Raw genomic sequence first — 15,439 nt, 5'->3', positions numbered from 1 at the left:
TCACTGCCACCATCCAGACATCAGAGAAACATAAGCTACTACAGTTTAGTCTAGAATGACACAAAGGCGTGTTCATGTCACTATGAAGTAAAATTTTGCTCTGCATTGTCACAGTGAGCTAGACTGACAGATTGGTTATTTTGTGTGTGTTTATTCAACCCAAACAACCGATGCACTAACTGTAAAGACATTAGCTATAGCTAGTTAGGTACGTACATATGGACTGTGTGTGTTTGTTGACTGTGGCTGTGTGACTTTGACCAACCTAAAAATCAGGAGTCAGTTCTGTGTTTTTTCCACCGGTCTCTTTATTTGGGATAAACCCGAATTTTCTGCGCAAGGTGAAACATTTCAACTTGGCAGATTGACTTTTTTTAATTTCCTTCAACAAAAACACACGGTTACGTTTTGCCAACACACACGTGGTTGGGATTAGGACAAAAGAAAAAAAAAAACAGGGTTTAGCTTTACATTCAAACGGGAAGCGAAGGGATGGCTTTTTTCACTGGTGTCTGGTGCCAGACGTTACTGAGTAAGTCCCGGTTGTGTGGACATGTTTTTGGCTCAGTGTGCATTGCCTGCAGTAAATGTGCGTCAAGATTGAGAGTTTTTAAAAGTGTCTTAGTGTGCAGCTCTCAGTACGTCTGTAGCTTCTAACTGAATCTCTGTGGTTTGGAGTTTAGTTTCTCTCCTGCTTCCTGTTTTTACTTTAGATAACTGCTTTATTTTACTCATTCATTCATGTTTTCAGCCGGATTAGAAGTTGTGTGAAGTTGCTGCTCGAAAATTCAAAATTTCCTTGATTTGCAGCTTCACAATGAAAGTTTATACAATACAAAAGAACAGGGGACTTTTATTGTGGAGAATCGCCAGGAAATTAAATGTGTTCATCACTGAATTAGCAGAACTTTATTTTAGCAGCATCTCTTCAGTAAAGGAGAGTCTAATAATACAGCAGGGAGGAAGAGTGAAAGCAGAAACAGCCACAGTGAGATGTTGATGAAGAGCTGCAGACAACAGGCTCTTACTGCACCTCTGCAAACAGCTCACCTCCAACAGGTAAACTTCTTTTACCTGCCCTGCTGTGGAAAAACACATGCAGCAAAAAAGGGAATTAAGTTGTGGATCAGCCTGCTGCTTTTAAACATCGTCGGTCAGGACAAGCTGTCATCAGTTACAGACAAACCTTCAAGCAGGTAGCCCTGCGGTAATGGAAGTGCAAGCCGCTCATGCTCAGGTGATAGCCCAAACCAAGCCGAGCCAGTCCATGACTGTCGAAAAGGGGTGTAAGTTGCTAGGTCTGCCTGTTAACCACAGACCTGAATGGAAATCTTCATTTGTCCCCAACATTAGTTGAATCTTACTATATAATGATGAAAGCTCTGTGTGTGTGTCTGTTTCATGTTTTTCTCCTCACTGACTTGGTCAATCCATGTGAAATTTGGCACAGTGGTAGAGGGTCATGGGAGGATGCCAATGAAGCAATATTACATCAATTGGCCAAAGGGGGGCGCTATAGCAACCGATTGAAATGTCAAACTTTGAATGGGCATATCTCATGCCCCGTATGTGGTAGAGACATGAAACTTTGCACAGAGATGCCTCTCCTCATGAGGAACACATTTGCCTCAAGAACCCATAACTTCCGCTTATATAGATTTTCCGCCATTTTGAATTTTTTGAAAAACACTTCAAATGGATCTCTTCCTAGGAAGTTTGAGCGATCTGCATGAAACTGGGTGAACATAATCTAGGGAGCAATATCTAAAGTTCCCTCTTGGCAAAAGTTGGAAAACTTCCTAAAACTGAGCTTCTATAAGGCAATGAATATTGCGGAGGGTGTGGCTCATCACATAAAGGTGTATAACATCTCAAGGGTTTCACCCATCACCACGCAACTTTGTAGGCATATGACCACACATAATCTGAGGGGACCCCTCCATTATTGACCCCATCAAACAAAATGGGGGCGCTAGAGAGCTCATTTCTTATCTAGGCCTAACCGCCATATGGATTTTTACTAAACTTGGTAGATATGTAGAACAGGACGCCTCAAGGTGACTGGAAATTTAACTCTAATTGGCAACTGGGTGGCGCTATAACAACAGAAAAATGCTTCAAAATGGCTAAAATGCGACCGATCGCTGTGGCTGCAATCGTACTATCAAATTCACAAAAGCTCTGTCTGAATACATTGCTCTTCTTAATGGGTTCAGTTGACTATTTAATCTGCAATTTCCTATGACCTGTATCCCAAACACACACACACCATGTGAAACTGTGCACTCAATGGGTATGGACTAGTATAGATATAATACAAGAACACACTCGTCTTCCCTCTGATTCTCAGTCATTATTGTGTCACTGTAACTCTATTAGCGCTATCAATGATTTATTCTTGAGGCACTTAAGGAGCGCCATTAGTTTGAGGTGTCTGACAATTATTGAAGTCTGTACACATTTTCAATCATTCACAAGCACAGAGCGGTGTCAGATCATTCGTCATCTATCGCTCCAGGGCTCGTGTGTAAACCTCTGGTATACAGCTGATAAATTACACTGTGAAGTCTTAATCTTGTTGATAAGTAAGGAAAAACACTGACAGCATTGTGTTCTCAGATCGTGCCCAGCTCCTGCCAATTTTGACCAGTCACAGCTATGAAATACCACGACCAAAAAAACGTCCCAAAATTCAATACTTCAGTTTCTTAACACAATCAGTGCTGCGGAATTACACAGCAGAAGTCAGACACGCCTTGAGGTACTCAACAAAAAGTTTGCCATTAGTAACAGAGGAGGTGCGCTGGGAGGGTTTTTCATTTGGTGGCGTAAAATATGAACCCTCAGGTGTGTATTTCATACCATGACACCACAGCGCTCGTGCTGAGTTGTGTGGCAGCGAAAGACCACAGAGACTGTATCAAACCGGAGGAAGTGAATGACGCAACTCATTTCTTCAACTGGAGTAATGAAACAGATGAATCAAAACAAAATGTAGTAGTTTCACACATTTACAGCAGAAGCACTGCTCATTACATGCTCTGTCTGTTTTTGAGGCAGTGTCTGTGCAAGAGCCCAGCGTGTTTGCCCTCTGCCAGTTAATAATCGCATTGATTGTCCCGACAGGGCGCTACATTAAAGGTCAGAATTTAGAAAAAAAACTTTCAAAAGCAATAACTGTTACACCACAGGTTTCATTTTAGGGACATTCAAAAGGGATAAAGCATGTCGTTATTGATTCACCACAGCATGCTGTATTATTCGTCAGAAAGAGGTCGTGTTATTAGGCCTATTAGTCCTAACGTACATTGCATCTATTTACAGTGGGGGTTAGGGGACACCCAGGAGCCCTGACAAAGCAGACGAACACAGAGTTTATCTGATCATATCCATCTGATTTGTTATCCCAGAAATTTCTGCAACTTTTTCCTTCCTCATACAGATTAGAAATTATTGAGGCTGCAGTGGACACGAGAGCTATGAGAGCGAATTTAAGAAGGCTGTCTACAGTCCCTACTCAGCTCATCCACTCATAAAAAGTTGCAAAGATGCAGTCACATACATTCTGTCTTTCAGTCAGCTCAATCCAAACTTCTTGGGACAATTTATACTTCTAATAGATACTACTTATCTACCATAAAACTTCAATTAAAAGCCTAGTCATCCAAGAAACATTAGAGGACAGAGGAGTATAACTAAGCAACAAAGGCGCACAACCAAAATTGAAACAGGAATGATGCACAACTCAAGATGGCAAACAGTAGCCGGTCGCCATGTTGACGTGATATATACTCTCATTTTTAGGTGCAGTGGTCATGTCTTTGGTATTTCTGGAAATTCTTAAAGGAGTTTATATTGTGCAGATATAGAAATATTACACAAATCAGCTGACTCTAATACAATTTTCTTTACTAAATATGATTTTTTTTAAGACAATAGACTAAATGAATAAAATTAAAATGAAAGAAAATTTGTATTTCCCACTAGAAATGCCAGACCAAACTGTAGGGATATAAGCAAATGTGACAATAGAGTGAAAAGAAATAATATAATGGATACTTTGAGTCAAATTTTTCCATCCATCTATTTTCATCTGCTTATCCGGGGCTGGGTTGAAGGGGCAGCAGGCCGACCCAGTAGCAAACTGCTAATACTGCTGGGGAAATTTGGACTGTTGACACTTCTCATATAAAGCAGGTCTAGACCATACTCTTCAAATGTACAAGGACCCAACGATTCAAACAAAGTCAGACCAAGCGCAAGCACTCCTTATGTTCCTCTTCTTCCTCCTGGCAAAGAAAAACTTCCCTTTAAAACTCAAGCAGAACCAAGACTCTATGGAGGGCGGCCATTTGCCTCTGATACAGTTAAAAGCCATGGTTGTATTCAGTACTGTCTAGATGCAGAGAAATTATCTTCCAGGTAAAAACAGTATGGTCATCTGATTTGTTTCACTTTAGTATTTATTGAGAGTATCTTGTACTGAGGCTGATTTTAAACACTTAGAAATGTTCATATACTGTGTTGGTGATACAGATAACTGCATCAGGCTTTATTGCAGCCACACACACATTCATTCATTCATGCACCACTCACACCTTCATCCCCTGATCAAACCTGTTTTTAATAAGAAAGAGACAACAGCTACAGGAAATATTTTAGATTACACACATGGGGAACAGATCTGTCTCCATAAACAGTCGGCATGAAAGCTGCAGTTATAAGTTTATAAGGTTTTATTCCAGCACTTTTATCCCCTGCATACACTGGAAGTTTTTATTATGATGAAGATCAGCCTCAGTGGAAACCTTTTATTTCCTGAGACGAAACGGAAATCTGTGGCTCGATGGCCTAACTATACATTCTTATAGTGTGTGGCATTAATTGGTGGACACCAGTCAAGTTTGTAATGGCCCTCATCTGCTGCTGTGGGTTGTAATTTAATAAAGTAGTGATTCGTTAAGCGTACCCACGAGGAGCATACTGTATGGTCAGCGCTGAGACAGATGGTACATTAGTAGCGCAGTGAATTTTGGGATGTGTTAAGTGGGCCTAGAAGCATGGTAGTCATTATTGCCTTGCAGTGAGCTAATTAGTAATGAACCCTTGGAGCAGTCGGTGTGTGTGCATTTACAGTGCGCTCAGCCTGTGGGCTTGTCTCCCCCCCCGTCATCAGGAGTTATTATTGCCATTCAGCAGTGTATAAGTGCACACGGCAGAGTGTGACACCGATCGCAGGGACGCTCTGAACCCACCGAGGCTCTGTAGGCCTGAGCAAGAATATGGACAAACAAATGTCTCAGTTTTTTCTCCCAAGACTTGTGAGCAACACCCCCGCGGCGGAGGAGAGATCAAATTATTACTCTGCCCCTCCCTTTCTTTCAGCTCGCAGTTCTTCGCTCATTCTTTGTTTCTGGTTGTGGTTTAATCTCCGCAGCTCTGCTTCACGCTCTTCGTCCATCTTTACGACTTTTTCAAAGCCCTCCTCCCTTTTTCTGTATCTCTGTCATCTGTCCGCCTCCTCCCCCCACCACCACCACCTCCACTCCACCACCCTCTCCTTCCATCTAGGCTGTGAAATATTGATGCAGGGTAAATGACATCAGTAGTCTGTTGCAGAGAAATGATGCCACCCAGCCTCTCGGTCTCTCCTGGCTGTTTTTCTCATTATTTTTCCTCCACTCTTGCGTCTTCGTAATGCCTCCATGCTTTATTTATGATGGTTTGTGGGCTTGGTTTTTTGGCATCTTGCCTCTCGCTCTTTGTTTCTTTGAGTTTCTTGATTTTTCTTTTGTTTCTTAAGATTTCTGAGGATTTTGCATATTTCTTTCTTACATGGGAACATGATGCAAGACAGAGAAGACAAGTTGCATTTAGTGCTGGTAGAGGAAAAAATATCCCCTGAATAATGGTGTGTGTGTGTAATGAGCTTCCCTACCTAAATTCAATTCTGGGTAGCTGTTTGGTTGTTCACACTCCACTGCATCAGTATCACCTACTGTGGAGAGCAGGAGAACAGGGCCCAGGGACAAACACGAGAGAAAACTGGTCACAACCTTTTGTGTGTGTGTGTGTATGTGTGTGGAATAGATATGCACATTATCAGTCGTCCACTGATCGTCCTGCTTTCTGTAAAGAATATAAACATGGACATGCAAAGCAAAGAATAAATGACTTTAGAGGATTGATTTAATCTCGTCAATCTTTGATCAATTGCTGTGACGTGCTCAGCCAGCATTATTAAGAAAAATAGCTGCAGAATTTCACAGTTATAAGCGATGCAGGGAGATAATGAGCTAAGTCACTTTGACATCTGGAGCCTCGTCTGCCGAGCCCGATTCCACACATTAATGTGTTGTTGGCAACCAGCTGCACAAATTGTAGGTACTTTATGTTATAAATGGCTGATGTGCAGTTCAGAGGGACGTGTATTGTCTTTCTTTCCATTGTTCAGAACACAGGGAAAATATGTCTTAGTGTCATCAGCATAAAAATGGAAGCCGATGTTTTGGATGTGCACCAGCTGTCTGAACGCTGGCCTCGTTGTAGCATATGTGTTTACTAAATGGAGATTTACACATCACTAAATTAAAACAGACTGTACCACAAACTGGCTCCTACAGTTAGTTGTCAACCGGTTCTCAGTCCGAAGTAGTTGAATACTGGTGCTTGGTCAATGACTGGCGGTGTGGGATACAGATGAAAGAAGCTGTCCTTTCACATCAGTATGATACGTGGCCTGTTGCCATTATTGTTTAATGTCCCGGTGGTGTCAGGGGAAAACACAGCGTGAAAACAACTAAAGTTAAGAGGGCAGAAGTCTGACTAGGGTGGACGGGAGGGTTGGTGGATTGACCCAACAACCACTGACTTTCACCTGCAAAGCCAGCGTTCACTTTCCATTTGAATGTTAAGTCAAACCCTTTTCTTTTTTCTTTTTCAATGACCAAATGTTGATATTTCATGAGGTCGGGCACATCACATGGACAAACAATGGAGGAGAAACCGGTTGTGCTCAGTAGCTCGGCAGGACCAACAGACTCCCTGTAGTTAGTATTCATTTTTGTTATGCTAGGCCCGACGAGAGACAGCAGGTTGTCATCCCGAGTCATCCTAAAATATGCCTGGAAACTAGGGATGTCAACTGACCAACTTCTGCCTCGCTATCTGAGCAATGTTTGGATACTTCAGTGCGCCTGTAGTTTTCCACCACAAGAGTGGATCCTGGTCATCTCGTAGTGGTGTCTCATTCTAGTAACGTTTCATCTCTTCTTCAAAAAGGGTAGGCAGGGAGGCAGCAGGTGCAACACTCTCCCTGTATGTCTCCCCGAACAGGTCACGCATCGCGGACAGCGCAGTGGGTAGTGTTGGCGCAGCGGGCTCCTCTGTCGGCGCCTCTCCCTCCTTCTCTGCGTCCCTCTCTGACCCGGCTTGTGTGCAAGCCATCTCCGCCCAAACGGGATTCGCCGTGATATACAACATTATTAATAGTATTAATTAATTATTAATGATATTCGAATTATCAAATTTAGGTTCGAACTTATAAAAAAAAAAATGTATATTCGAATATATTTTGATCTTCGAATTTTTTTTGACAGCCCTACTGGAAACAGACATCACGGAGGTGAAGCTCCTGGACCAACTGGTGTTTCTCCCCGCGATCCACCCTCTTTTTTAGGGTCTGATGTACCCACACAGATTTCAGGTTCCCCTCAGCCCAACAAACTATTTGCCGACTGCCTCTCACCCTCAACCACAGCTATAGCAAGCATCCTCTAGCTGTGATGGGTTTCAACAATCAGCTAATGGAGTAACAGAAAATCAAGTGTGGTGATGAAATCTCTTTTTTTCCGAGAACCATATAACAAGGAAGAGATTATTTGACACGGGGCGTTAGTTATTAAAACCAATAGAGTCAGGTGTTAGCACTGTCAGAATAGGTTCAGTAAAAAAGAAGTTGTAAGTTGGTGAACAAACACTGACTCCATTAAAATCGTCCTTCAGGTATCTGATAGGAAGAATATTCAGGGGAAAGGATGAAGTTTTCATTTCCTGAATCATTTCAGACAACACAGGAGAGATACACGGTAGAGAGGGTGAACTTATCAGGAGAAGATGAGTGTGACGTACGGGCTGTAATTTGTTTTGTGAATTGATTTGTTGCTGGATATCAGATTTCTTTAGGGTGAAGAATTCGTCGCAGGTTTCAAAGCATCAGTGGAAGGACTCACAATATTAACAGGAACTCTGGGCAGTTTTCACATGCCAATGATCCTGGGTGTGTTTTCCAAACAAAGAGGGTCATCACTGCCACAGTGCGAGGGATCATTAATATAAACTACCCACCATTTCACAACTTTGCCCAAAGCTGCTAAGACTGTGTCACAACACGGCATCAGTATTGCTGGCACCACTGTAATTTGCACAACGTCATTAATGATGTTATTTCACAACTGTGTTAAAGTCTCTACAATCTAATCAGATACAAGGATAAGGCAATAATAGAATTTGAAAGCAATAAGCAAACTAAGCATCAGCAGCAAGGAAATCAGCACTTAATTGCCTGCACATGAGTGATAAGTAATTATTGTTGCAGTGTTTTTCTATTGCAGCATTTAGAGTGGTGCAGGCAGTAGTTAGAGAAACACCAGACATCACTGAGCACAAGCACGAGAGATGAACTTGATAGCAGCTTTTGTACCGATTGAAATAGCTATTCAGAGTGTAGAGTCCTGATGATAGTGGTGTCAGAATAGAGTCCACGCATATCTGCACAGGCTGCATCCAGCAGACACCACAGGCCTTTTGGCTGCGCCGGGTCAAGCCATGCCGTGCCGATTTACGTTTCTATTGTCAGTTAAGAAGCAGTATGCCATGTCGAGATATGCAAGAGATGGACCTTCTCCGGAGTAGGTCCAAAAGTTCATCCGCCTGTCGCTAAGATGGTAGCGGTGACATCTCGCAGACCGCAGCCAATCCTCAATGACCCCTGTTCTCTCCCCAAACAAGCCGTGTGTTGCAAGACTCTCCTCCCCTCTGTCTGCAGGAGACCAGAGAGAAAGTCTGTAGCTTCTAACGGAATCTCTGTGGTTTGGAGTTTAGCTTCTCTCCTGCCTCCTGTTTGTGCTTAAGATATCAGCTTTATTTTACTGTTTCATGTTCACTATCAACCGGATTGAAAACTCAACATTTCCTTATTTTGCTGCTTCACAATAAAGGTCTTTACAAAGCAAAATAACTTTTATTGTGAAGAATCCACAGGAAATGAAACGTGTTTATCACTGAATTAGCGAAGCTTTGTTAGCGGCTTTTCTTCAATAAAGATAAGTCTATAATACAGCAGGGAGGAAGAGTGAAAGCAGAAACAGCCACAGTGAGATGGAGGATGGATTCTATTGACTTTTCACTTCATAGACTAGCACCAAACTGTGTACATTTAGGTATGCTAACAGCGTTGGCGATGAGCTGGCTTTTAGCTATGTCAAAAACCGTTGGATGTATATCCATTAAATTTTGATCTCCTGACCTGATGATCGTGTTTGTCCAATACTTTATGACCAAATACATGCTAAAATAATAGCATTATTAGCCTTAACTGTACTTTGTCCAGAGACATCCCTCTCCCGAGCAACATCTTCCAACCTCTCTTTGGGTATCCCGAGGTGTTCCCAGGCCAGACGAGAGCCTGCAAACACCTCAGGAGCCTGAGGCCTCCTACCAATTCGATGTGCTTGGAAAACTGTACTTTGTGTGAACGTTATAGCTGCAAAACATTGCAAGCGTCATCATTGTAAGGATGTTAACAGTTAGTTCAAATCACCAATGTGCTTTAGTCCAGCTTCACAGATCCACTGGCATGGCTTGTCTGCTTTTAAATTTAGTTACCAAAGAAATACTCCCAAAAACAAACTGTCCACAAAGAGGCCTGTGGATTATCCTAAGTAACCAGGACTTTGCTTTTCATTTGGTCTTTCAAATGCTTTTTTAAAATGCTTTAGGCAGCACAGATAAAATTCAGTACAGCAAAGATGATGGATCCTGTGCAGAGTTGCACATGGGATTTTTAAAGAATATCGACAATAGCCTTTCAGAGTTCGGTAATCTTTTGTTATAGTTGATGTATGAGTCCTTGTGTGCCTCAAAGCCTGGCTTCATAACATAGAGACTTTCTGAAGTGACCTTTTAAAGCAGAGGCAGATTTTGGATTGAGATTAGAAGACAAAGATGATAAGCCTTCCCTTCAGCAAAACTGGAAGTGTAAAGAAAGCCTCACCACCACCTCTTCTATCTGCTGTGGACTGAGGAAAGTTTCCTGAAGGGGAGGCTGTCTTTTATCCAGAATTTCCACAATCAAAAAACTCTTAGTCGTATGCTTTAGCCGAATACATAATCCCACAGCATGTGTGTGTGTGTGTGTGTGATACAGAAGTCCTTGGTGGTAGATTTTGTGTATCCCCTGCTGACCTAGTCTTGGATGGTTGCCACTGATTGGCTGATCGGCTCGCTGGGTGGAAGAAAAGATGGATAGCTACAGGGGGAGGGAGGGAAAGGAAGAGCAACCAACCTTTCTAATCTTTGTCTGGTCACAGAAAAACGGCGTAGCAAGCACTACAGCTTCATCGGCCTATTGTCAGCACTCTGGAGCCTCTGCACCCACACACACACACACACACACACACACACACACACACACGCTCATTCAAATCTCATTTGAATGTGCCCACACAGTTGCTCTGATTACACTGTCAGTCACATGCAGACTCACAAAGTTTACTCTCCTGCTTCCCATACATACACACACACACACACACTTCTGCCTCACTTATGTATCCAGAAGCAGAGATTTGCCGTCTTAATAGAGCAGCTAATCTTTCTGAAAGCACCTATTTTGCATGCACAGTCCAACCTCTCCCTCTGTCTCAAGAAAAAAAGCACCTTCTTCTGCAAACACACACACACACATACACACACGCACACATACCAGAGTGATTTGGTCTCTCCATTAGTCTTACGTTTACATTTTACCCCTGGAACACCAGTGTGTCTTGGCGACATTCAGAGTGCCCTTGTGACAAGCAGAATGATCAGTGAGACAGCAGAGATAAAGTGCTGTAGGTGTGTGTGTTTGAGTGTGTGTGTGTGTGTGTGTGTGTGTGTGTGTGTGTGTGTGTGTGTGTGTGTGCGCGCGCATGTTTGTTTTGTCTCATCAACTCCAGGCACGTCTGGCCTCTGCTTGCATAATGCTACAGTAGGGCACCTCTTTCTACCCCGCGGCAACAGTTGCTAGGGTTACCGACAGGTCGGCCACCGCAGCGATGAGGATAAATGAGCTCAGGGCTCCCATCAGCCCTGGGTCACACTCACTCTGCACACACACACACACACACACACATACTCTTGCATTCAATCCTGAGAAAGTAAATACCTGTACTCAAGCACATGACTAAACACTTTGAAATCGTATTTCACAGCCCGTCACACACACACATAGAGCTGCACACACACCCTGCGGTAACATTCTCACACACTCACTTGTTTATTTCCATTTCCCAGCTCGCTACAGTGTTCTCAGCCTTCCTTAAAGCACAGGGTTGCTAGTTTGACTCCAGCTTGTCAAACAGCATCTGCAGCGTCAGCCTGTCAGTTACGAGCCGTGAGCTCCGAGCACGCCACAGATCCATCATTATAATGATCATCTGCTCTGACATCTCATACATCACATCCCCCGCACTCATTAAATGTACTGTAGTCGCTCCTTTAGTCACACATTCCATTTCTGTCCATCTGTCTCAAGGCGGCGGCGCTGTATCACACTTACGATGTGATGCATGGGTGATTATGTGTTTTCCATATGTCATCTTACCTTCTGTGCACAGTTGAAAAGTATAAATAAGTGTTTATTGTGATAACAACTGACTAGATACCATTATTTACCTACCATTCGTTTACCATTCCTTCACTGTTTGTGTTTGTGTGTTGTACATGCTGTGTTTCTTCATTTTACTGCTGTGTTCACTGAATATCTTTGTTTCTGTACTGACTGCTCCCCTGTTTTTTTTTCTTGTCTACAGGACGACGTAGATGTGGAGGATGACATGACTATTAGAGAGGTAAGACACAGAGCCATTCACACAACAGATATATATACACACCCACACCAAGCAGCCAATCAGAAAACAGCTTTAAGCCAAAGAAACCAGCCCAGTGTTTGTCTGAACTGCAACAAGTGGTGACATTGTGCAAACCCATTTTAACAACATATAAACTGTTATACAGCATTGCAAATGAAAAACAGACGCAGAAGAAACACATATATATACTAGGGGTGGGAATCTTTGGGCACCTCACGATTCGATAACGATTACGATTCAGGGGCTACGATTCGATTATAAAGCGATTATTGATGCAACTTTAATTTATGTATATTGATGCACTTTTTCACAACGCACATTTCTTTTTGTCTCACTGAATAAGCATTCAACACTTGCAGTTTTTAAAAACAGTGCATTTGTAATAAGAAACAGTTTAATTCATTTCCATTATATTTTATTAAACATATAAGTGGAAATGCTTGCAAACTGGAAAGTTACAACTTCGTTGTACGGAACCAAAGGTAACAACAGGTATCTTAAATCACAAGATAAAATGCGTAGTTAGAGTAACAAATGACGGCGTCCACGCATCACATGTAACTGCGTTCCTACCTGCCTTCAACAGCGAGGTCATGACTTCTGTTTTGGTTTAATGACAGAGTGTCGGGATGGCCGTGTCGGTGAAATAGCATCGGGATGGGATGGTGTATCTGGGCTCCAGTGTATGCAGCAGTGCTCGAAATCCCTGATTTTCCACGACGGAATAAGGACGCAAATCCTTGGCAATAAATGCCGCAATGGCTTCGTAATTCGCTTCGCCTTTTCCGGTGAGGGTGGCAGCTTTCTAATTGCTTCCTCGATTGTTCTCTGGTCGGTAGCGCCACTAGTAGCCGCAGCAATAACAGCCTGACGTCTCCCTGACTCCTCCGTCAGGTGGAATCGAGTTACATGGCTTCTCATGTTTGTTGTGTTGCCAAAGTATTTTATTTTAGCACGACACAGCATACATATAATGTGGCTCTTGTCCAGTTCGCTTCCGCGGTCAACGTTGTAGAAGCCGAAGTATTTCCACACGTCTGCTTTTAAATTAGAAGGAGCTGTTCGGATCTCATGGCGAGGTGGGTGGCGGTCAGCCATGTTTGTTTTCCTCTGTGCGCATGTCGGCATGTCCGCTCCAGATGCGCATCCCAAAGTGTCCCGGAGATGACACGTACCACACTTCTTAGTTCTGCATTGTTTATAACCTTCTGTATTACTCTAATTAACAGATTTAAATAATCGAAATTTGGATGTTTGTGAATCGATTCAGATTCGTCCACGTCTGAATCGCGATGCATCTAAGAATCGGAAATTTCCCCCACCCCTAATACATACGCACAGGTACACACACATAAAGATAAACTTTAAAGGAACAGGCAGATGCACGAGATAAAATCCCAATCCTATTTCAGTCAGGACCACTTTAGTCAAAGAAAACTTTTTTCCATTTACAGTATTATATTTGGTGGTGTGGCTCTGTTCTGGGGCCTCTCTGCCTTTCCTAGATCTACACAGAAAGCCTAAGGTGGAGAAAGTATCTGCCCTTCCACTTGCATATGAGGAAAGCCGGGGCAGAGAGAGCAAACCTCTCTGCCCTTCCATGTGCCTACATGGAAAACCTAAGTCAGGGAGAGCAGCATCAAAGATCCACCAGGAACAGAACAGAGCAGCATCAGTGACAAACGATGAGTCAGACACAGCATGAAAAGGAGAAGCTGGGGTGGAGGCAGGTTGCAAAGCAGCTTGCAGAGGAAGCAGCAACAGTAGGCAGGCCAGAGCAGTTTAAATAGGGCACCTGAATGAGATTTGCCAATTGGTTGCATAGAAAGGAATCATGTGATCTATCAGCTGACTCCCTTCATCAATCAGCTGATCCATCAGTTCATCTAAATAAATCTAACAGTGATTTAAAGATCGAACTCAAATAAGTGAACAAATTAAGACACAGCCAGAATGAGTGTGTTCAGGATGCAGGAGAAAGTCTGCACCTGTCGCAAGTGGAGTCAACATCTGACTTTTGAGAACTGAAGTCGATGCAGCACCTTAAATTGAATGAGGCCATGCTGCGCACAGACTGAGGCCATGTGGACCCCCTTGAGGGCTCATAGACCTCAGATATTCAAGTCATGGGTGTTGTAAATTTGAAAGAAAGAAAGAAAGTAAAGATATAGCACCCCTTTTGGAGAACTCAAAAGAAAACAGGGATAACATGGGTTTCTTAAAGCAAGTTGGGAAAAGAGGGTGCATTAGTGTTAATATAACTACGAACTATGAGTCTGAAGAAAAGAGACCGAGGTAAATTAAATTGTGCAAAATCTTGTTTTTGAATTTATGTATTTGTATGATTATTTATTCATATTACCATTAAGTTATTTTTTATTTAAAGTCCTCATGTCCTATACAAGTACAGTAGCGTGGAGTACCTGCTTTAGTTAAAGGGTTTAGTTCTTCAAAGTCTCTGCTTTCATTGGGAGTACGACTCAGCCTGTGAAAACAGGTGTTTATTGTCTCCTGTCGTGCTGGAGGGGCTTTGTCAAGTCTGAGAAAATAACCCTAATGATGTCAAAGTGATGTCATCAAAGTTAGCTCAGCATGGGCTCAGAGACTATGAATTTATAACAGAAAGCCTGCTGTACAAACTGGGTTTCAGAAATGTGGGTGTTTACCAGCAGGGAGAGTCTAACAGAGAACATTATTGAGTTTAGTTGAGGGAAGTGTAGGATCCAGTGTTTGAATAAAGCTTGATCAATGCTGGAGACTAAACATCGGGATATTTCAGCCCCTGCTCGTAAAGTTTCATTTTGCAAACTGTCTCCTGTGAGCCCCCTGGTTTTATCAACATGCAATGCTAAATTACCAGAGAGCCCAAGTTTATTGATTTAACACCAATGCACAGCAGAAGTTATCTAATGTCACTTTTCATATAGAGAAGGTCAAAACCACGCTCTTTAATTTGTAGAGACTCAACCCTCACAAGCAAGCAAGGCAAAGCTGTGCAGGAAAAATTGAGCAGAACCAGGCTCTGAGTGGGCAGCTGTCTGCCTCTGCTGGTTTCAAAATGTGGCTCAAGCCAATTCAGATTAGAAAATGTTAGAAACCCACCCAGTGCAACAGTGTGGTTCACTGAAGTTCACTGTCTTTAATAGTTTTTTGTTTTAACAATTGAATGACACAGAGGAATAAGTTTCATCAGGCTTTGGATACACACAGTGCTTACTAAGGGATACATCTATCATTGGTTTCGGTTGACAATAACAAAAACATGGATTATGATCAGTCTTATCCTTTATATCAGCTGTCAAATACAC

At 42.6% G+C, this 15,439-nt stretch overlaps 1 protein-coding gene across 3 annotated transcripts in view; it reads left to right on the top strand.

Moving 5' to 3' along the window:
* Window positions 1-15,439, top strand: part of LOC125889152 (chloride channel protein 2-like) — a 228,301-nt gene that overhangs the window by 194,544 nt on the left and 18,318 nt on the right. For all 3 annotated transcript variants that reach the window (XM_049576902.1, XM_049576901.1, XM_049576900.1), the window contains one exon: window positions 12,072-12,110. In XM_049576902.1, coding sequence (XP_049432859.1) covers window positions 12,072-12,110 — 39 coding nt within the window. The remainder of the gene's footprint in view (window positions 1-12,071; window positions 12,111-15,439) is intronic.

The sequence above is a fragment of the Epinephelus fuscoguttatus genome, linkage group LG5 (assembly GCF_011397635.1).
Source record: "Epinephelus fuscoguttatus linkage group LG5, E.fuscoguttatus.final_Chr_v1".
NCBI lineage: Eukaryota > Metazoa > Chordata > Actinopteri > Perciformes > Serranidae > Epinephelus > Epinephelus fuscoguttatus.
This window is presented reverse-complemented; position numbering and strand designations above follow the sequence as displayed.